Source organism: Plectropomus leopardus, chromosome 5 (assembly GCF_026936395.1).
Source record: "Plectropomus leopardus strain MGB_pleo_1.0 chromosome 5, ASM2693639v1, whole genome shotgun sequence".
Lineage (NCBI taxonomy): Eukaryota > Metazoa > Chordata > Actinopteri > Perciformes > Serranidae > Plectropomus > Plectropomus leopardus.
The window spans coordinates 20,067,315-20,091,214 of record NC_142180.1 but is presented as its reverse complement, the minus strand read 5'-3'; the positions used below and the strand labels follow the sequence as shown (position 1 = coordinate 20,091,214).

The 23,900-nt window shown below is 36.6% G+C and overlaps 1 protein-coding gene across 1 annotated transcript; it reads right to left on the bottom strand.

Annotated features, from left to right (window-relative positions):
- Positions 1-8,814: 8,814 nt before the first annotated feature.
- On the bottom strand, positions 8,815-22,507 carry LOC121965989 (uncharacterized). Its single transcript, XM_042516098.2, has 12 exons — positions 22,185-22,507; positions 19,815-19,948; positions 16,471-16,580; positions 14,261-14,350; positions 14,129-14,175; positions 12,500-12,633; positions 12,289-12,370; positions 12,020-12,133; positions 11,667-11,756; positions 10,031-10,102; positions 9,768-9,945; positions 8,815-9,620 (listed from the first exon to the last, which is right to left on the bottom strand). The coding sequence occupies exons 1-12, from the start codon at positions 22,304-22,306 to the stop codon at positions 9,414-9,416; spliced, it is 1,380 nt and encodes a 459-aa protein (XP_042372032.1). The 5' UTR covers positions 22,307-22,507; the 3' UTR covers positions 8,815-9,413.
- Between the last annotated feature and the right edge of the window lie 1,393 nt (positions 22,508-23,900).

Here is a 23,900-nt window from a genome sequence, read left to right as displayed (position 1 = left end):
TAGTATGGCGAAAATCTCAAATTTGACTTTTTCAAAAAATGGCTGGAAATGCCTTATTATAGCTCATAGAGACGCGTAATAGCATAGCATGTGGAAAAAAGGATCAAAAAACGCCAAAAAGGTCATATTTTAGCATGTCAAAAAAATGGCCAAAAATCGCATGCTATAGTATGGCGAAAAATCTCAAATTTGACTTTTTCAAAAAATGGCTGGAAATGCCTTATTATAGCTCATAGAGACGCGTAATAGCATAGCATGTGGAAAAAGGATCAAAACGCCAAAAAGGTCATATTTTAGCATGTCAAAAAAATGGCCAAAAATCGCATGCTATAGTATGGCGAAAAATCTCAAATTTGACTTTTTCAAAAAATGGCTGGAAATGCCTTATTATAGCTCATAGAGACGCGTAATAGCATAGCATGTGGAAAACAGGACCCAAAAACGCCAAAAAGGTCATATTTTAGCATGTCAAAAAAATGGCCAAAAATCGCATGCTATAGTATGGCGAAAAATCTCAAATTTGACTTTTTCAAAAAATGGCTGGAAATGCCTTATTATAGCTCATAGAGACGCGTAATAGCATAGCATGTGGAAAAAAGGATCAAAAAACGCCAAAAAGGTCATATTTTAGCATGTCAAAAAATGGCCAAAAATCGTGATGCTATAGTATGGCGAAAAATCTCAAATTTGACATTTTCAAAAAAATGGCTGGAAATGCCTTATTATAGCTCATAGAGACGCGTAATAGCATAGCATGTGGAAAAAAAGGATCAAAAACGCCAAAAGGTCATATTTTAGCATGTCAAAAAATGGCCAAAAATCGCATGCTATAGTATGGCGAAAAATCTCAAATTTGACTTTTTCAAAAATGGCTGGAAATGCCTTATTATAGTTCACAGAGACGCGTAATAGCATAGCATGTGGAAAAAAGGATCAAAAAACGCCAAAAAGGTCATATTTTAGCATGTCAAAAAAATGGCCAAAAATCGCATGCTATAGTATGGCGAAAAATCTCAAATTTGACTTTTTCAAAAAATGGCTGGAAATGCCTTATTATAGCTCATAGAGACGTAATAGCATAGCATGTGGAAAAAGGATCAAAAACGCCAAAAGGTCATATTTTAGCATGTCAAAAAAATGGCCAAAAATCGCATGCTATAGTATGGCGAAAAATCTCAAATTTGACTTTTTCAAAAAATGGCTGGAAATGCCTTATTATAGCTCATAGAGACGCGTAATAGCATAGCATGTGGAAAAAAGGATCAAAAAACGCCAAAAAGGTCATATTTTAGCATGTCAAAAAAATGGCCAAAAATCGCATGCTATAGTATGGCGAAAAATCTCAAATTTGACTTTTTCAAAAAATGGCTGGAAATGCCTTATTATAGCTCATAGAGACGCGTAATAGCATAGCATGTGGAAAAAAGGATCAAAAAACGCCCAAAAGGTCATATTTTAGCATGTCAAAAAAATGGCCAAAAATCGCATGCTATAGTATGGCGAAAAATCTCAAATTTGACTTTTTCAAAAATGGCTGGAAATGCCTTATTATAGCTCATAGAGACGCGTAATAGCATAGCATGTGGAAAAAGGATCAAAAAAGCCAAAAGGTCATATTTTAGCATGTCAAAAAATGGCCAAAAATCGCATGCTATAGTATGGCGAAAAATCTCAAATTTGACTTTTTCAAAAATGGCTGGAAATGCCTTATTATAGCTCATAGAGACGCGTAATAGCATAGCATGTGGAAAAAGGATCAAAAACGCCAAAAGGTCATATTTTAGCATGTCAAAAAAATGGCCAAAAATCGCATGCTATAGTATGGCGAAAAATCTCAAATTTGACTTTTTCAAAAAATGGCTGGAAATGCCTTATTATAGCTCATAGAGACGCGTAATAGCATAGCATGTGGAAAAAAGGATCAAAAAACGCCAAAAAGGTCATATTTTAGCATGTCAAAAAATGGCCAAAATCGCATGCTATAGTATGGCGAAAAATCTCAAATTTGACTTTTTCAAAAAATGGCTGGAAATGCCTTATTATAGCTCATAGAGACGCGTAATAGCATAGCATGTGGAAAATAGGATAAAAAAACGCCAAAAAGGTCATATTTTAGCATGTCAAAAAAATGGCCAAAAATCGCATGCTATAGTATGGCGAAAAATCTCAAATTTGACTTTTTCAAAAAATGGCTGGAAATGCCTTATTATAGCTCATAGAGACGCGTAATAGCATAGCATGTGGAAAAAAGGATCAAAAAACGCCAAAAAGGTCATATTTTAGCATGTCAAAAAAATGGCCAAAAATCGCATGCTATAGTATGGCGAAAAATCTCAAATTTGACTTTTTCAAAAAATGGCTGGAAATGCCTTATTATAGCTCATAGAGACGCGTAATAGCATAGCATGTGGAAAAAAGGATCAAAAAACGCCAAAAAGGTCATATTTTAGCATGTCAAAAAAATGGCCAAAAATCGCATGCTATAGTATGGCGAAAAATCTCAAATTTGACTTTTTCAAAAAATGGCTGGAAATGCCTTATTATAGCTCATAGAGACGCGTAATAGCATAGCATGTGGAAAAAAGGATCAAAAAACGCCAAAAAGGTCATATTTTAGCATGTCAAAAAATGGCCAAAAATCGCATGCTATAGTATGGCGAAAATCTCAAATTTGACATTTTCAAAAATGGCTGGAAATGCCTTATTATAGCTCATAGAGACGCGTAATAGCATAGCATGTGGAAAAAGGATCAAAAACGCAAAAAGGGTCATATTTTAGCATGTCAAAATATGGCCAAAAATCGCATGCTATAGTATGGCGAAAAATCTCAAATTTGACTTTTTCAAAAAATGGCTGGAAATGCCTTATTATAGCTCATAGAGACGCGTAATAGTCTAGCATGTGGAAAATAGGATCAAAAAACGCCAAAAAGGTCATATTTTAGCATGTCAAAAAAATGGCCAAAAATCGCATGCTATAGTATGGCGAAAAATCTCAAATTTGACATTTTCAAAAAATGGCTGGAAATGCCTTATTATAGCTCATAGAGAGACATAATAGCATAGCATGTGGAAAAAAGGATCAAAAAACGCCAAAAAGGTCATATTTTAGCATGTCAAAAAAATGGCCAAAAATCGCATGCTATAGTATGGCGAAAAATCTCAAATTTGACTTTTTCAAAAAATGGCTGGAAATGCCTTATTATAGCTCATAGAGACGCGTAATAGCATAGCATGTGGAAAAAAGGATCAAAAAACGCCAAAAGGTCATATTTTAGCATGTCAAAAAATGGCCAAAAATCGCATGCTATAGTATGGCGAAAATCTCAAATTTGACATTTTCAAAAAATGGCTGGAAATGCCTTATTATAGCTCATAGAGACGCGTAATAGCATAGCATGTGGAAAAAAGGATCAAAAAACGCCAAAAAGGTCATATTTTAGCATGTCAAAAAAATGGCCAAAAATCGCATGCTATAGTATGGCGAAAAATCTCAAATTTGACTTTTTCAAAAAATGGCTGGAAATGCCTTATTATAGCTCATAGAGACGCGTAATAGTCTAGCATGTGGAAAATAGGATCAAAAAACGCCAAAAAGGTCATATTTTAGCATGTCAAAAAAATGGCCAAAAATCGCATGCTATAGTATGGCGAAAAATCTCAAATTTGACTTTTTCAAAAAATGGCTGGAAATGCCTTATTATAGCTCATAGAGACGCGTAATAGCATAGCATGTGGAAAAAAGGATCAAAAAACGCCAAAAAGGTCATATTTTAGCATGTCAAAAAAATGGCCAAAAATCGCATGCTATAGTATGGCGAAAAATCTCAAATTTGACTTTTTCAAAAAATGGCTGGAAATGCCTTATTATAGCTCATAGAGACGCCAGCGTAATAGCATAGCATGTGGAAAAAAGGATCAAAAAAGCGTCAAAAGGTCATATTTTAGCATGTCAAAAAAATGGCCAAAAATCGCATGCTATAGTATGGCGAAAAATCTCAAATTTGACTTTTTCAAAAAATGGCTGGAAATGCCTTATTATAGCTCATAGAGACGCGTAATAGTCTAGCATGTGGAAAAAGGATCAAAAACGCCAAAAGGTCATATTTTAGCATGTCAAAAAATGGCCAAAATCGCATGCTATAGTATGGCGAAAAATCTCAAATTTGACATTTTCAAAAATGGCTGGAAATGCCTTATTATAGCTCATAGAGACGCGTAATAGCATAGCATGTGGAAAAAGGATCAAAAACGCCCAAAAAGGTCATATTTTAGCATGTCAAAAAAATGGCCAAAAATCGCATGCTATAGTATGGCGAAAAATCTCAAATTTGACATTTTCAAAAAATGGCTGGAAATGCCTTATTATAGCTCATAGAGACGCATAATAGCATAGCATGTGGAAAAAAGGATCCAAAAACGCCAAAAAGGTCATATTTTAGCATGTCAAAAAAATGGCCAAAAATCGCATGCTATAGTATGGTGAAAAATCTCAAATTTGACTTTTTCAAAAAATGGCTGGAAATGCCTTATTATAGCTCATAGAGGCGTAATAGTCTAGCATGTGGAAAATAGGATCCCAAAACGCCAAAAGGTCATATTTTAGCATGTCAAAAAATGGCCAAAAATCGCATGCTATAGTATGGCGAAAAATCTCAAATTTGACTTTTTCAAAAATGGCTGGAAATGCCTTATTATAGCTCATAGAGACGCGTAATAGCATAGCATGTGGAAAAAGGATCAAAAACGCCAAAAGGTCATATTTTAGCATGTCAAAAAATGGCCAAAAATCGCATGCTATAGTATGGCGAAAAATCTCAAATTTGACTTTTTCAAAAAATGGCTGGAAATGCCTTATTATAGCTCATAGAGACGCGTAATAGCATAGCATGTGGAAAAAAGGATCAAAAAACGCCAAAAAGGTCATATTTTAGCATGTCAAAAAAATGGCCAAAAATCGCATGCTATAGTATGGCGAAAAATCTCAAATTTGACTTTTTCAAAAAATGGCTGGAAATGCCTTATTATAGTTCACAGAGATGCGTAATAGTATAGCATGTGGAAAAAAGGATCAAAAAACGCCCAAAAGGTCATATTTTAGCATGTCAAAAAAATGGCCAAAAATCGCATGCTATAGTATGGCGAAAAATCTCAAATTTGACATTTTCAAAAATGGCTGGAAATGCCTTATTATAGCTCTTAGAGAAACATAATAACATAGCATGTGGAAAAAAGGATCAAAAACGCCAAAAGGTCATATTTTAGCATGTCAAAAAAATGGCCAAAAATCGCATGCTATAGTATGGCGAAAAATCTCAAATTTGACTTTTTCAAAAAATGGCTGGAAATGCCTTATTATAGCTCATAGAGACGCGTAATAGTCTAGCATGTGGAAAATAGGATCAAAAAACGCCAAAAAGGTCATATTTTAGCATGTCAAAAAAATGGCCAAAAATCGCATGCTATAGTATGGCGAAAAATCTCAAATTTGACTTTTTCAAAAAATGGCTGGAAATGCCTTATTATAGTTCACAGAGATGCGTAATAGTATAGCATGTGGAAAAAAGGATCAAAAAACGCCAAAAAGGTCATATTTTAGCATGTCAAAAAAATGGCCAAAAATCGCATGCTATAGTATGGCGAAAAATCTCAAATTTGACTTTTTCAAAAAATGGCTGGAAATGCCTTATTATAGCTCATAGAGACGCGTAATAGCATAGCATGTGGAAAAAAGGATCAAAAAACGCCAAAAAGGTCATATTTTAGCATGTCAAAAAAATGGCCAAAAATCGCATGCTATAGTATGGCGAAAAATCTCAAATTTGACTTTTTCAAAAAATGGCTGGAAATGCCTTATTATAGCTCATAGAGACGCGTAATAGCATAGCATGTGGAAAAAAGGATCAAAAAACGCCAAAAAGGTCATATTTTAGCATGTCAAAAAAATGGCCAAAAATCGCATGGTTTAGTATGGCGAAAAATCTCAAATTTGACTTTTTCAAAAAATGGCTGGAAATGCCTTATTATAGCTCATAGAGACGCGTAATAGCATAGCATGTGGAAAAAAGGATCAAAAAACGCCAAAAAGGTCATATTTTAGCATGTCAAAAAAATGGCCAAAAATCGCATGCTATAGTATTGCGAAAAATGTCAAATTTGACATTTTCAAAAAATGACTGGAAATGCATTATTATAGCTCATAGAGACGCGTAATAGCATAGCATGTGGAAAAAAGCATCAAAAAACGCCAAAAACCTCACACTTTAGGATGTCGAAATAATGGCTAAAAACTGTATGCTTTAGTATAGTGAAAAATCTCAGATTTTGACATTTTCAAAAAATCACTGGAAATGCCATATTATAGCTTATAAAAACGCGTAATAGCATAATGTGGAAAAAAGGATCAAAAAACACCAAAATTTTCAGATTTTAGCTTGTCAAACAAAATGGCCAACAATCGCATGCTATCGTATGGCGAAAAATCCTACATTTTGACGTCATAAAAACTGCTAAAAAAGACATATAATAGGTTGTAGCCATCTGTCATACTATACAAAGTGGGAATAAAGGCCAAAAAAGTCCAAAGATTTCATAATTTATCATGTTGAAGAAACGGCCAAAAACGCTATAGCATAGTAAGTTGATAAATGTCATATTTCCACACGTTATAAAAATGGCTGAAAACGACATATTAGAGCTTGTAGAGACCTGTCATAGTATACAAATTGGGAATAAAGGCCAAAAAAACTCCACAAAACACCATAATATAGCATGTCGAAACACGACCAAAAATGCCATACTAGGCTATGGCGAAAAATGTCAAAATATGACATGTCAAAAAGAAGCTGAAAACTGAACGAAATAAAATAGACTGCGGAGACTTGCCATACCAAAGCATGTTGCAAAAATGACCCAAAACACCATAACATCGAATGTCGAAAACAACGACCAAAAATGCACTTCTATAGTATGGGGAAAATTGTCAAAATATGACATGTCCCAAAAACAGCGGAAAAACACCTAAAATAGCGTGCTAAAACAACCAAAAACACCACAATGTAGCATGCTGAAGAAACAATCGAAATTGCCATACTATTGTGTCAATATTATGGTATAGTGTCATGTTGTCCAAAATTGCATGAAAACGTCATACTATCACATGATCATTCAAAAACGCATGCAAAAGTCATACTATAGCATGTTGTCAAAAATCGTACATAAAAGTCACAGTATAGCATTAAGTCAATAATATAATTAGAAAGTCTTACTTTTTAGCATGTCCTAAAAATGGCCAAAAACGCCATAGTATGTAGTTTGTTGAAAAATAACAAATTTTCACGTCGTTGTAGAGACACATCATAGTACACAAAGTGGGAATAAAGGCCAAAAAATGGCCAAAACCACCATGGTATGTATGGTGAAAAAGGTCAAATTTTGACATGTCAGAAAAATGGCATAAAACGACATATTATAGCTTGTAGAGACCTTTCATGGTAGTAAAAAAAATGTAATAACATCATACTATGGCATGTTGTCTTTAATTTCATTAAGTCATACTACAGCATGTTGTGCAAAATTGTATAAAAAAGTCATAGTAGAGCATATTGTCTAAAATAGCATTAAAACGTCATACTATAGCATGTTGTTCAAAATCGCATCAAAAAAGTTATATTATAACACGTCGTCCAAAATACCACAAAAAAGTCCTACTATAGCAAAGAAATGTCATACTATAGCTTGCTGTCCAAAATCGCTTAAAAAAGTCATACTGTAGCACATTTTCCACAAGTTCATGAAAGTCATACTATGGCATGTCATTCAAAATTTCATAAAAATGTCATACTATAGTATGCTGTCCAAAATTGCATAAAAAATTATACTATAGCATGTTGTCTTAAATTTTTGTAAAAATACATCTATACTTCTTTATAGAAGCAATTAAATGTGGCACAGGTCATTCTGACAGGTGCATGGGTACAAATATCTATCAGAAAAGACAACATCTTGGATAAATGTAGTTCAAAGTTGCATAGGTCATTCTGTCAGGTAAAAAAATAGTATTTTTAAATAGTATATATATTTATTAGTATCACTAATAAATAGAGTACTTCCTGTACAAATATAATCAATGTGGCAAAGGCAAAGTAGGTCTTTCTGTCTAGTGCAAATATTATTTGTATGTGGTTTAGGTCATTCTGTCAGGCGCAGTAGGTCATTCTGTCAGGTACAAATATCTATCAGAATGTAATAATTCCCGTGCACATGTGGTTAAATGTCGAGTAGGTCATTTTTACAAGGGCGGTCGCTATTCTGCCGTCAATCAGACTGAACTGATGGCACACTGCCAGGGTTATGTTGTTCACTTGATTAGATTAATACTGAAAAACACTCATAATTACAGTAGCACACACAACTCTCATTCAGGTAGCTTGATGATACCTCCTGAAATGGTTATGGTTTGATACTCAACATTTCACTTAACACATGTAATAACCCATAAAGCATACAGTAAGATATTGGTGATTAACACGAGAAATATGTCTTAATAAGACAATTAATAAACCACCAAACATTAGACATGCAGCGATCATAAGCATGGTCAAGACTCTGTGGGAATGACCCGAGAACATGGGAAATTTTGCAATATTACAATGTTACATTAACGTTGCAGACCATTAGATTGCGCATACTTCATACCCTTCAGCTCCCCTGGGGTCAGAGAGTGAGTCACAGCCTTCATTTGATAGCCTTCAAGATGCAAGTAAGTTTTATAGAGTGATTACCTCAAAATAATTACAGTAACATCAAAACAAATTGACAGTTTGACCCAATTTTATTCGTTTCCTTTGGAAAACCTAATGTACTTCATTGCAACAACACATTTCAATCTACAGTGTACACTTACAAAGGGCTGTAAATAGGAAGGTTAGCTGAAACACAACTTGGAGCATTACAGTTAAAGCAAAATGATTCAGCAACCAAAAATTAACCATGAGGTCGGTGCTGGGTGGCGAGTGACTAACAGTCGGAAAAAAAGGACTCAATCCTGACTCGTAAAATATTTACATGGACAACATTGTAGTTGGGAAATGCTTTGTATTCTACTGCCAGGAGCACAAAGTTTGAACACAAAGGCAACAAAAAGAAAAATCAACAGGATCTTAAAAAAGTACAGCGATGACAATTTAAAACCATGTCTCATGTTATTCATATTTTAGTCCTTGTTTTTTTTTTTGTCTTTACAAAAATTATTTGACTGCTTTCCCTCTACACCCCTTCCTTCCCCAACGCTTCTACAGTTAAGACAACAAATGTTTTTAACTTCGAATGATCAGGCACAGACATGTTGTGGCCTATATTAAAAATATAAAAGAGGATAGTGGAAAGATAATATGGTCTGGTTCAGGATGTTCTTAGTCGCTCATCTCCATGTCTTCCTGATGGTGGTCGTCACCATTCAGTTTGGACTTTTTGGGGACTTGGCCCTCTGATCTCTCCATCTCCTCTTGGCCTTTGGGGGATGAAGCAGAGTCAGAATCGCTCTTCCTCTCATCATCATCCTCCTCTCCTTCCTTTTCACTGTCATAACCTTGCTCCTCTTCGTCATAATCCCTGGTCACCTGTTAAGTAAAATTTCAGTGAGTTTTAAAAAAGGGAATTTAGAAGCTTCAGCAAAAATCTCAGGAAATGTAGCCACCTACTGGGATGTTCAATTAATTGTTAAAACCAGTAATTTTATTAGGAAAAAACGCGTGCTCAAAACGTACCTTAACATCTCCTTTCTCACTGTCGGATTTGCGTTCTCGATCTCGCTCCTTATCTTTGCTCTTCTTCTTCTTACTTGTGGAGCGTTCTCTTTCATCTCTGCTCCGGTCCCTGTCGTCCCTCCTGTCTCTGTCCCGGTCCTTCTCACGCTCCTTGTCCTTCTTTTTCTCTTTCTTGTGACTGTGAACATGATAAATGTTTAATTTTTTTGTTGTACTTAATCCAAATAAATTAACTGCAAGTAAAAATCCATTTGAAAACTTACCGTCTGGGCGATGGAGACCTGGACAACCTCCTCCTGGGGGACCGAGATGCACTGCGGCTTCGCCTGTGCCTCCTGAGGCACAAGGTAATTTGATCATTTAAAATGACTGAATACTCCGGAGCCCGAGAGGTGACATTGATCTTTTGTTTTAGTCGTTTTAAAAACATGCATGCCGATTACTTAATCGCGCATGCACCTTACTAAAACAAGCTCAAGTCCTTAAATTGTGTGCACGATTTGCTCGTATTTCACGGGCGCGTTTTATTCAAACGTCCCTAGATTACTATTATAATACAGCACATACAGTGCACCTTTTCACCCTGCCAAAAAGTGATTACAGCTCCCATCTTATCACTGAAAAGCTGTTTCTGCTTCAGAATGACTTACATTCATTCATAATGATCTTATTTGACAGATTATAGCCCACCCAGTCCCTTTTACTTGTTTAAATGCCTTTAAAGGGCCATAAGTCAAGCAAAAAGTACAGAGCGAGGCATGCAAGTTTTTCCTTTTTTTAAAAGATTATTTTTGGGGGGGATTTTTTCCTTTTATCGATAGGACAGCTGTAGAATGACAGGAAATGTGGGAGAGAGAGAGGGGGAAGGACACACAGCAAAGGGCCACAGGCTGGAATTGAACCCGGGCCGCTGCAAAGGCCTCAGCATGTGGGGCGCACCCTCTAGCAGGTGAGTTACAGGCCGCCCCGCAAGTTTTATTTTTTGTCCAGTTGTTGTAGTCGCTGACATTAAACACATTCTCAATTCAATTAGGCGCCTTCAGAAGTCACGCAGCAGAAATTGGCCAACAAATCAAGTTTCATGTTTCTCTGTTGTATTTAAGGCTTCTTTGGTTCTTCACGAAGGCACAAGATGTAGGCTACATATAATATTTCCGCCACTGTGAAGGCAGCATTTGAACAAACCACACCTAGTTCTTGGCTGGTTACTGCTGCCCTCAAGCTGATACAGCAAAAAATATTATCACAATAATTTTCCCCATATTGACAGATATCGATATATCACGATATATATAACTCGATAATGCTGCCGGTTTGAAAAGTATTGTGATAATGTCCAAACGATGGCCAAACGGTGGCCCACAGAGCTGTTTTCACATTCACCAAACAAGCTTGAAAAATATTTATGTTGTCCCCACCGCCCCACTGTGACTGGAGTCTATAAACCTCTTTAACTCTCTCCCCGCCAGAGGATTTTTAAGTTGCCAGCACCAGCGTTTTTGGTAGTTTATCAGTCTTTCAAGACCTCCTGAATATTTTGTGTTTTGAATATATAAACAATGAATACACCAAGATGAAAAACAGATCTTCAGCTTTCACACACAAAAAAACCATTTAATTCTAACTTCCGTTCCTTTTTTATCAACATATGAATTTGTGCATTTGTGCAGAGCAAAATCAACTTCTTTTCTTTTTTCCCCCCTATTTATTTTTTTTTATGTGAACTTGAATCATACAAATATAATGCCAAAAATGATATTGTGTTGGATCACTATGAGTAACATCAATTAATTTTGAGGCAGAAACAGCCTTTCAGTTGCAAGTATACCGGCTGTAACTGGCACGTGTGCCTTTTTAGTTCACCATAGTAGCATGTAACACTGCACTCTGACTACTTACCGACTAATGCTGCGAGACCTCCTGGCACTGCTGTAGCTCTTGGGGGGTGTCTTTGACCTTTTCTTAGACTTTTCCTCCTTCCTCCTGTCCCTGATAGAGACACACGCCAAGTAATCAACATCAGCATACAGCAGCCCTTTGCAGGGCACAAAAACCAGATGCACTGGCAGCTCTTGCAAGTGATGATTTGCAAAGTACTGTGTTATCAGAAAGTACCAGACTTAAAAATAATAAAAGCAAAACTAAAACTGTTGCTGAAGCTCTGCAGCAGTGGTCAACATGTGTGGCCTGCAATAAAAAAAAACAAAAAAAAACACCAGCTATGTACTGAGGACAACAGTGGAGAAACTGACCTAGATCTACTGCGGCGACCTCTATCCCGAGAGTGGGACCTCCTCCTCCGTGGACTCTTGGACCTCCTCCTACTCCTTGAATGGGACCTCCGCCGAGACCTGCTCTTTGAACGTCTGCCAAAATGAAAAAGTGGCACATTTGAAACAGCTAATTCCTAGAAATTAAATACATTGTTCATGTCTTGTATGCAGATATCAGAGCTCATTATTTTTGTTCAAATGTGATATTGGTAGTTATGAGACAGACTTTGTCATGGAGGTGTCTTTACCTGTGTCTTGAGCGAGATCTGGACCGCCTGCGGCGTGACCGTGAACGGGAGCGGGAATGTTTGCGCTTGTCATCTTTCTTATCTGCAAAAACAATGACATAAGTTAAATATCTACCAGGTCATAGACTCATTGCTCACATAACGAAACATATATTACACAGCTGACTGACCTAAATTCCAACACCATGTTTACAGAAAACTGAGCACTCACTTCCTGGTTCAATGGCAGCAGAGATAAGAGACTGGGCCTCTCGGACTCTCTTCATGGCCTCTTCAATCTCCTTGTTGGAGGCGTCATTCTTCAGCCCTGGATTCAAGTTCAGCCCGGCCGCTAATGGATTCAGTCTGAAAGTGCCAACAATTATTTCATTTTTTTCACTTAAAATGTATTTAGATGGTTTCATACCAATAATCAGTGTTAATTTTGGCAGCTTTTTAAGATTTAGTCTTCAGACGAAAATGCTTATTAGTTTTAGTCCCATTTTAGTCATTTTTATCCGCCACAGTTTTAGACTAGTTTTAATCAACGAAAACTCGCAACATTTTAGTCGACAAAAATTCACAACATTTTAGTCAACTTTTTGTTATTACTTTTAGTCAAGGTGTTTTTTTTTGTATTCAACTCATCTAGTCAGGATAATACAGGTCCCATATCATGTATAAAAATATCATTTAAACATTTTTTTTCCTTTTTAAATACAACTACAAATAATTTCTCAAAAGTCAGAAACTTGTGATTCTCCAGCAGAGTTTTTCACAGGTTTAAAGGATGATTTACAAGCACCACTCACTGATCATCATTTGAAAAGCTAATAATCTCTTTATTTATGGCCTCAAACACTTTGACATCACAAATAACAGATTTGAGACAACTAGGATTTGTACCAAGGTTCACTGTAAACTCTGGCTATTGATCTCACTGTTCAGAAGCAGAAAAGTAACTTGATATCAGCCTGATTCTTCTTAAGTCTTCAACATGTTAGTCTGGAGGAATAAAGTCAGGTCCTCTCACAGAGTCATTGAGTGAAATTTAACAGATATAGATACAGATAACAGCTCCATCATCCAGTCAGACACACAAAGCTGCTTATTTACTGCTGAACTACAGCTCACAGTTTGCACCAACAGCTGGCACTGCTCCAGTGTGAGTGTTTGCAGGCTAACAAAATATCCTGGTGCCGACTATCTACTGGAGCGTCCAGCCAGCTGGCCGGCGCTCTGATCTCATACAGCTGCTCATAAAGCATTAGAAAACAACTGCATGCACGGCTGTTGTTGGTCATTCTGTTCTCCTCTCCTCTTGAATGTCTGATATCCACTGACACTTCATCTCGTCTCATTAACGAAAACGAAACTTTCTGCTTTTTGTTTGAAAAAGTTCGGGCGAAGAACCCTGACTTATTTTGTTTGTCTGAGTGTGATATGTTGAGCTGGCTCTTTAAGGATGTGATTTATGCCTTAGCCAGATTCAGTGAAAATGCATGGACATTTTGCCAGAAAACATTGTGACTGGTATAACTGTCTATTATTGGTTTGCATATTATGAAATTCTCCTTGTATAATTCATATTTTGATCTATGGACGTATTAGAAAGGGCTACGCGACCATCTTTGTATCCTTTCTGTATTGTTATCGTCAGTGTCTTATAAGCTCATGTGGGCTGGGTACATTTAAGTGCATGACATTTGAATAAACAAATCAATCAATGAAATATTAAGATCTATTTTTTGCTCGTCAGTGTCTTGTTACTGTCACGGAAGAAAGGTTGATGAATCATTTTTGTAATAGTTTTCATTAACCAAATTAACACTGCCCTTGATGAGTGTGTATAGTTTCTTACTTAGGGTCCATAGACTGCATGAGCTTCAGGAAGTCTGCAGAAAGAGCCTAAAAGATAAAAAAGAGATTACTATTAGAAATACATTTAGTTTTAAAATTCTGAGACTACTGAGGTCAGTGATCAGGTGCTCACCTGGGGGTTCATGTTAGGGCCTGGCATTCCCATGGCAGCCATTTGTTCCATGTTGGGAGCTCCAAGACCTCCAAAAGGCGTCCCTCCCATCTGAATTAAGAAGCACAAATATTACATTCATAAATTGAGATCCGCCCAGGAAGATAAAATCTGAATTCCACAGTTCATTCCAATCAACGATGTAGTTTTACAGCGTACACAGACCATCCGCCCTCCAGCCCCACCAGTGTTTCCCCTTAATTACAAAAACTGTGGCGGGCGACCATAGTCTCAGTGGAGCTGGACTGTTCATTAAGAGCTGTATTAAAACACTGTTGAGTTATTTGTAGCGCAGTAGCACCAGAGACGCGCAGCAGATCGTCAGGCGCATTAAAAGTGAAACTGAACGTTCATTCTGCTGGGCCTAAAACTGTCTTTCACTTACAAAAATCTGCAAATACCTCCTCTTATCTATCGATCTGATCAGCTGTGAACACATTAACAGATCAATTATCCACCTCAGGATTGAAGTTCAGCTGCGAAGGAGATAAAAATAACTCCGCCTGCTGCGCTGCATTCACAGACCCGCAAAAATGCCGGATATTAGATAGACACCATAGATGGAGTGACAGTAACCGCTACACCGTTTTCTCTGTGCGGTGAGAATGAGGCTTTGTAACGGTTAGCTCTGACAAAGCTATTCGATTGGTAAAGAGGCATTCCATGAGCGCTGATACACAGTACAACTCAATGGGACTTTTACTCTGCAGGTATTACTCCACTCTACAGTTGCTTTAAACCACTGATTAGACATAAATTAATGGTCGGTGGTTATCTAACGTTATGTTTGTTGCAATGTTTGATGAGCAAGGAAATCTCCTCTGACCGATAGCATCGCTCGTACAACAGCTCGTAAAACTGTCATGTGTAATGTAAAAGCAGGAGGGGAGCAGCTGCCACACCTATTTTTGATGTACTCCTATTCCCTGGGAGTAAACGGGCCCTCACAAATGATTCAAAGATGTGCAGTGAGGCGGGGAAACACACTCATCTTTCACCAACTACAGCCTGAGAGCCACTGTCATACAGAAACTTTCTGAAACAGGACTCGAGGCGACGAATCATGACAGTGAGTGGACACTGTGGAGCAACGTACTGTCTGATCAAACTAACTTATCTGAATAACACAGAACACCAAAATGGCTGTTAACAGACTCTTATTTCACTGGTACCACAATTAACGGAACTAAGGACCCCCAAATTGCATTAGCCTCTGGCGGGGACTCCCTGCTGCAATTTGTTTTTTATTACATGTAAATTATAATGGCAAGCAACTTCTCAATATATTTTCCTCATTTTATCAATAATAGTCAGTCTTTCCTCTGTTATGAATATTTCTTGTCATTTTATTCAGCAGTAGTATTAACATTAAACCTATTTTTTTTTCTTCGATTTTTTCTCTTTTGTTAGCCCCTTTCTTTTTATTACATTCGGTGTCTTGTTTTAAATATTCTGTCATTTCTTTTCAGCAATGTTTAACAACAATATTACATATTATATTAATAACAATATTAATAACAGTAATAATTTTTTATAAGTTTTTTTTCTGTTTTGCTATTCATTTCTTACATTCAGTGCGTCTTTCTTCTACAATAAAGTCTGTCATTTCCACCCTTACAATATTCAACAGTATATGAACATATACTATATATATATATAATACATAATATGAACATTAAAAGCTTTTTTTAAATTAAATTTTTTAAAATATTTTTTCTCTTTTGTTATTAATTCATTATTTTTTAAAATAAAAATCACAATATTGGCATCGAAGGACACAGTGATTTATAGCATCCAAAAATACATATATTAAAAAAATATTTGTTGCAAATGTTTTTAGTTGATTTTTTTTTTTTCTCCCTTCAATATTCTCCCTTTTTTCCCCTCAAAAGTTTCCACGGTCCCCCTGGCAGCCCCCACTTTAAAAAACAGTGGGCTAAGTAGCTGGCCTGCACATAACAAGTAGACCGAGCTTATACAAAGTAGCAAGGTAGTATGCAGGAAAATGTTCTTGTGTTGCATTATTCAAATAAATACACAAATCACTATCTGTTGTCGCTTGTCACTGTTAACAAATTAAGAACGCTTATAGAACTGTTGCATAAAAGCAATATCACACTTGAGGTCGTGCTGTTGGACAGTTTATCATTATGCATTAATGTCAAACTTACTGTTGCCAGAGGATTTGGTGTTGGAAGAAGGCCTCCCCCAGGCATCATTCCTGCCACGGCATTGGCTGGAGCCAGCAGCGACATTGCTTTAGATTCATCAGGAATGACTCCTGGAGAGGAACAACAACATTTCAGTACAAGCTCTCAGAAAACATCAATAAACACTCAGACAAGACTTGCAGACAAGCCACCTCAGTCTAACTACTCTGTAGTAAAAAATAAAAAATGATAAAAAATCCACTTTTTTGTCTTGTCTGTAAATCTTGATCCCTGATTTTTTTGTTGTTGTGAAAGTATGATTGTAGGATTAGCAGCTATGAGTTTATAAGTCACAATACACACTGTGGTCAACACTGCCAAGATTTTATCACCTGTACTTGTTTTTTAAGTCATGAACCAAACGTAAGCAAGCACAGCCAGTTGTCCCATGGGATGTGCTCTCAACTTTCATTAGATGTTTTATGAACAAGCGACTCGTGCCGGCTGCTTCGCTATAAAGCACACAAAAACATTGAGATACAGAAAACAAAGTTCATGATTTGGGTGTAGACACATGGGTACAATTCAACATCACTTACCATTACCAATACAAAAAACAGAAAAGGTTCAGACATATTACCTTTTCTGGGCTTTTGCTGGTGGTTACTTTATACAATTCCACCACAAAAGAAAAACTTACTTGGCAACCAGATAAAGTATTGCTAACAAGCTACAGTGCTGCTTGGTTTTAGCCAATAAACACTAAACAATGTCAAAGATAAAATGCACTAAACAATTAAGGGCTACTGCCAGCAAAAGCTGTGATAAAATCATGAAAAATGTGCCCAAAGCTGAAGAAACCAAACAGTAAAATCAAAGGGAAAATCTTATGGAGATGATCATCCATGGTGCAATCTGAAAACAGGCTATTTTAATCTGACATTTTACATTTTAAAAGGGGAGGGAGAGAGAGAGAGAGAGAGAGAGGGAGAGAGAGAGAGAGAGACACACGCGCACACACACACACACACACAACAGAAAGGACACTTGAGAAACAGGATAAGGCTGCAGAAGACAAAACTGTTGGTGGCATTTTCAGCAGGGCCTGGTATATAGGGCTGGCTGAACCAGGAAAAAGAACTGTAAAACACAACAACAAAAGAAACACCACTGTTAAACGTGAGATTCACTCAACTCTTTCAGAGTCATGTGTGGAGAGGGTCAATAAAAAAAGCATTTTACTGCAACATCAAGCAGAAGCTTAAATCTGTTTTTATCTCTTGTGTGTTAGTGAAATTTTGGAAATACAGATACACAGAGTAAATTAATAATACCAAGCTTTGGCACATGAAGCAAGGAAATGCCAAAGGCAGTTTGTGTGCTTATCATGATTAATAACCAAATTATATGCTAATCAACGCTCACAACATCTACTGAAAGTAACTGATGATGGCACACACCTTCAAAATCTATTCTAGCATGCACAGGTGATTAGTTAATCTATCCAGCATGCTTTGCGCTGGTGTAGGGATGCCCCGAACATTTTCCTCCAATCTGTGCTACACTCTGATCCAGTATTTATATTTTCCTTTGAAATTAGGTTGCGCAGTGTATACTTAGCCCAATCAGGGCAAAATTTCTTTCTTCTCTGCATTAAACAAAACCACACACTGTACACCCAAGCAGGTAACATCTGTATCTCCAGTTAACTGGCTGATTAGACTGCTCCTGTGAACTGTGCGGACCTGTAAGCCTGGGGTGGACTGACATCACCTTCACCCTGTTTCCACTGTTTCGATGTACCTGCGGGGCAACTTACACATGGAGTTTGGTGACCTAAGTAAATTGTCTCCATAGCTCCGCCCCACGACAACCTAAAATTATGTCTAATCAGCCAGTAACTGAAAACACCAGAGTGGATGTGGAGGGTGTTCAATTATTTCTGACAATGTTGCACATCACAACAACGAACAAAGGAATCTCAGCGTGGATTTGTTGTTGCAGCAAAACAAAGTTACAAATTATACGGTATACCAGTGTTTCCCACAGAATTAGAATTAATGTGTAGCAGTAGTTTTTTCATTTTTTTTTGGTTTGTTGTTTGTCCTTTTTTTTTTTTAAAAAAGTCATTCTGTGTCCTCTCGACATTTGTCCGTTTTTGCGGCAGTCTGTGGAGTTTGAGTGGAGGGGTGGATGATTGCTCTGCCAATCCAGTCAGATATGACTAATGGATAAGAGGAGCAGACGCTATAGATGTGAGTGAATACAAACTTTTAAACTCAGCACAATTATGATTACAGTTCACTTTCAATGCGCCTGGTGTCCTGCTGCTCCATCTGTGCTAAGAGTATGCTCTATGCTGTGACAGTGTGGTACAACACATGACCGAATGGTTATGTAATGGGGCTCCAAAAGTACGATATCAATACATGGCAGCAGATGTTTTGACTGTGGTGGACTGACACAAGTAAATAATGTGTGGGAAATCCTGGTATACCAAAGTTTTAACAGCTTTTAGGAGGTGTATAAACACCTGGGAACTGTTGATGAAATTGTGGCAATGCAAAAAATTTACAGTGACTTTTCTAACTGGTGTGTGCCATCAGTGTGGATATTATTTTTTAACAGTTCAAGCATAACAGGACATTTTAACAGCTGGAATAGTTTTTTGTGTAAAAGCTTAAAATATAAACAGAGGATCAGAAATAGTTTAAGCTTTAATGTCAATACTTATAAATTAAAAATTGTCTCAATCTGCCTTGATACCAATCCAGCAGATCTGCTCGGGACATCCCCCTTTGGTGCATGCCTACTAATCGACAAACATTGTATTTAAAAAAAATTAAATATTATTTAATCATGTGTGGATTTGAGATTGCCCTGCAACCTCTCCCACCACCCCCTCATTTTGCTTTAGAGTTGTGTGGCTAAGTTTTTAAAGAAAAGATGCCTTGGACAAAGAGAAAAAATAAAGAGTTAATATTTTACTGCAGAACAAGAGAGAGAAGGGGGCTTGCGAGCCTGGTGCCATTATTTTTTCTAATCTCCTGATGGCAGCAGAGGACCACTTTCAGCCAGCAAGGAAGGGGCTCTCTGCAAATGACTTGTCCACTATGAAAACCACAACACAAATAACAGAGAGAGAAGTTTACAGCTAGATTGTCAGACATGGACACAAATGTACATTTTCCCTTTTACATACCTAGAAATGCCAAGCACTGAAAAGCTTAGCGAATTTTGCTTGGTCACAAAAAAACTCACAATGGCTCAGATAGTGTTTGCATTTCTATCAAGACAACCTACACAATGTGATGCATGTTGAGATAGACATGTGAGAGAGACAAGAGAAAAAAAAAGACACCCACCTTCAGCAAAAGGGACCACAATCAAGGCTCGGTCCACAAAGACGGTGTTCGTCAGATGTTGAGAAACTCCCACCGACTCAGACTCAAGGAACTTTACAAAACAGACACGTGAAGTCACAGGCAAGGGAGAGTCACTGGAAGAAAATACAGATATGTTGTGCAAAGAATACAAACAAGGAGACCCAACATGTATTCATCAAACTGACCTGAATGACTTTTGTGTCCCCAGGGATAATTTACTTAACTATGGATTACAGGCTGTACAATCTTCTACATCCTCTGCTTAGACAAAAATGCATCTCAGAACTTCTTTTAGTATTGTGTTGTAGTGTTAGCACTTTGCTCATTGACAACTGTTAATAATCTAAGATCACTGTCAAGGACACATGGACACTTTAAACCTTTGTTGTTGTTACAATCATTTAACATGTCCTACCTGCTGAGAGGTCAGGTGTATTTCGATACAGGAAAATACAAAGCAGAGAACAATTATTTCCTACTAGTCAGTGTTGAAATACTGTAGAGTTTGTGTTGCAGTAGCTCATTAGCATCCAAAATGAGATGTAGGGAAAACAAGAAATTGCCAAAAGGAAGTCACTCACTTAACAACATTAACACCAAGTTAATTTGTTTTTCTTTCTTTTTCCACATCAGTATTAGCTACACTTCTGCAGCTGTTACAACTATGTCTGAAATTAATTATTTTGTTTACATTAATGAACCATCTGACCTTTACTCGTCCAATTGCTCTATAAAGAGAAAATGCACATTTTTTCCATTTCAACTCACGGGGTAGTAAAGCACAAAAAGGCTGAGATTCTTGACAGGGAAACATTTAGTATCTCTTAGGAGTGAAACATTCAATTAACTGACATAATTTTTTTTATTATCAATTATAAAGGTTCTATCTAGGGCTGGGCGATATGGAGAAAATCAAATACCACAATGTTTTTGACCAAATACCGCGATATCGATACTGCAAATGATAATGCAAGGTTGACTACTTGTGCTTTGACATAATATTTACACAATGAGGTTTTTTATTATAAAAGTAGAAGAAAAGAGGAAGAGGAATTCTTTATTGTCACATGTACATTGCACAGTGAAATTTGTCCTCTGCATTCAACCTATCCTCAGTGAGCAGCCAGGTGCAGCACTCAGTTGATTATTTTCTCAATTATTGGATTGTTTTTTTTTTTTGTTTGTTTTTTTTTTAAGTCAGAAAATGGTGAAAAATGTCGATCAGTATTTCCTAAAGCATTCACATTTAAGAAGCTGGAATCAGAGAAATTTTCCTTTTTTGAAAAGAATACACTCAAAAAGATCATTCACTCTCAAATTAGCTGCCAATTAATTTGCTAGATCACGTAATCAACAGAAACTACTACAACTTTCATAGTTTCCTTGTTTAACATCAGAAAAAGACAATACTTATTAGGAATCAAAATCCAAAATCTATGATGATATCATATCTAGTCTGAGAACACAATATTGATACAACATTGATATATTGCCCAGCCCTAGTTTTACATTTGGCTTATCAAAACAAAAAATGCATTTTCTATTACTTAAATCTTTACTGTACTGCATTTACTTTACTGCATTATTTGTAAGTCTTTTATTAATACCATGGCAAACTGAATATCTTTACATTTTAGACTTTTAAAACTTGACTGTTTTATTTTTTTCAGAATTATCTTTTCTTTTTATATTTGGGGACTAAACGATTGCTCAAATAACAGCGGCAGATTAGTAAATGACATATACTCTCCTATCCTATTATTGATATGATATTGATAATATTGCCTAACCCAGTTTCACCAGTGATTTATTGAACAAAAATGCTGTTACTCTAATCTTAGGATTAACTGCTTTATTTGTGTTTATTTTATTCACTGTAATCTCAATATCTTAACCTCTTAGGCAATTAAAAGTTGACAATGAGAACTTCCAACCGATTATTAAAATCGAATTAGCAGACTGATAAACGATCTTCGGTCTTAGTCTAACATAACCGTTTTGGCTTGATAACGTAAACACTCACTCAATCAACGTTAACGATTAATCGAAGTTGTTGTCAGTTGATTGAACTCATTAGGAAATGTTTACACCCCGGCGAATGTGAGGAAATGTGATTTAACTTTAATGTGCTACTTCCCTCAAATAACATTAAAAATGTTGATATTGTGTGGCCCTCGTGCGGTAACGTTGAGGGGAGTGACTGCTGCTGCTGCATTCGCTGAAGGCGCGCGCTATCGTTAGCATTAGCATGCCGTGAAGCGAGGCCTACAGGCCTCAAGGGAAGCCTAGCGAGAGCCAGGTAACAGAGGTAAGACAGCGTTATACCACTTTTTAGTTCACAATACTCACTCAGGTGGAAACAGTTTGAGCTCCTCTATGTTTCCGAGGAATCCAAACAGAGTCCTCATCTGCTCGGACGTTGTGCTCGGGGAGACGTTTGTCACCTGAATGACGTGCGTGTTCGAATTCATTTTCGCGAGTACCGATCAAACTGCAAACAAAAGAAGACGAGCTAGGAAATGTTTACGAGGAAAACAACATCAGGCGATTGCAAAAGCTAGCATCTTTCCTGTAGATAAGAGGAAATGGACATTTGCTGCGGGCGAACACACGACGGCCGCGAGCAGAGAGCAACAATGCCGCTGCCGAAGATGTCGTGAGGCAGGATGGTGCGTTCATGTGCAGTTTTGTAAACTCGTACTTACACAAACGACCCCATTCGAGTACTTTACTGTTGAATATTTACCAGCGGAGAAAGAGGAAAGTACCAATACCACCATATAAAATACACTTAAACGGTGGTGGAGGAAGTTTTCAGCTCCTTTTCTTAAGTAAAAGTACTAATACTACTCAGAAAATACTGTTACAAGAAAAAGTCCTGCATCGAAAATTACCTTAGCAAAAGTAAGTATGTATAATCAGGAAATTATACTTAAAATATCAGAAGTAAAAATAATAAATATATCAATTAATTAATAAACAAAAAAATACTTTACTGTTAAGAAAAACGTTGGCTAATTTATTTCAGCTGCACCTTTGTAAACGATTTGGTAGTTTAATTTATAATAAATCATATTTGAAAATGTTGTATTTTTTAATGCAAAAATCTGGCATGATAAGGAAACACTGAAGTAAAGTACAAGTATATCTTTTTTTGTACAAAACATAAGTACTTAGTTACCTTCCCCCTCTGCTCTCACATCATATCCTGCAAGCAAGTTTTTTTTTCTTTTTTGTATGTAAAGTCTATGGCTTGACCGATAATGGTTTTTCAAGGCCAATATTGATATCTATTTTTGTGAGAGTTAAACTCACGTACTGATATCAAACACTTAACATAAAGACAATTATAATTTAAAAAAGAAAGAATTGTGACGGGGATACATACTAAGATAGATATTTCACATTTCAGACTTGTCAGTACTCTCTGTTGGTCAAACTAGGTGAAGGTGACAGTACTTTGAAATTTGGCGATCTCAGACCTAGTTTGGATTTCTGTCTTGCAATTTCTCTTTATATTGGCAGATACACACATAAATACCAATGTATGTTCAAAAAACAAACATGGATGATACATCAGCATGAGCAGTCTTGCTCTTGTAAAATCTTAATATGGTAAATAACTAGTAGCTGTGTAAATGTATGTTGGAGTTAAAAAGTTCAATATCTTTCCACCTAATTACAATAGAGTAGCACATAATGTAGCATTACATGGAAATACTCCCAAACTGTGTTTAAGAACAGTAGCCTGCTTTAATAAATGTAGGCTACTTAGTTACTATCGCTTTTGCCATTTAGGCTACATTATGCATCCAACAAGGAGAAATTGTGCATCATGTACAGTATATGACTATGATGACTTATCAGTGTCATGATAGTATCCATTGTGTAAACATTAGAAAGAATATTTGCTGGCTTAAAAAAAACCATGACCTATCATCTCACAAACCTCAGTAACTGGACTAGTCCTTGGTTGAGATGTAATATATTTTTTAGAGATTATTGTCAGCATAATATGTGACATTTTCTGTCTTTCAAAGTTCTGAATAGAATCTTATATTAAAA

What these genes read in the sequence shown, in the direction of transcription:
- LOC121965989 (XM_042516098.2), bottom strand. Translation starts at nt 22,306, where the DNA reads ATGAATTCGAACACGCACGTCATTCAGGTGACAAACGTCTCCCCGAGC. An exon ending in GCCCTAACATGAACCCCCAG is followed by an intron (nt 14,176 to 14,260) that starts GTGAGCACCTGA and finishes TTTATCTTTTAG; the next exon opens with GCTCTTTCTGCAGACTTCCT. An exon ending in GTGAGAAAGGAGATGTTAAG is followed by an intron (nt 9,621 to 9,767) that starts GTACGTTTTGAG and finishes TTTACTTAACAG; the next exon opens with GTGACCAGGGATTATGACGA.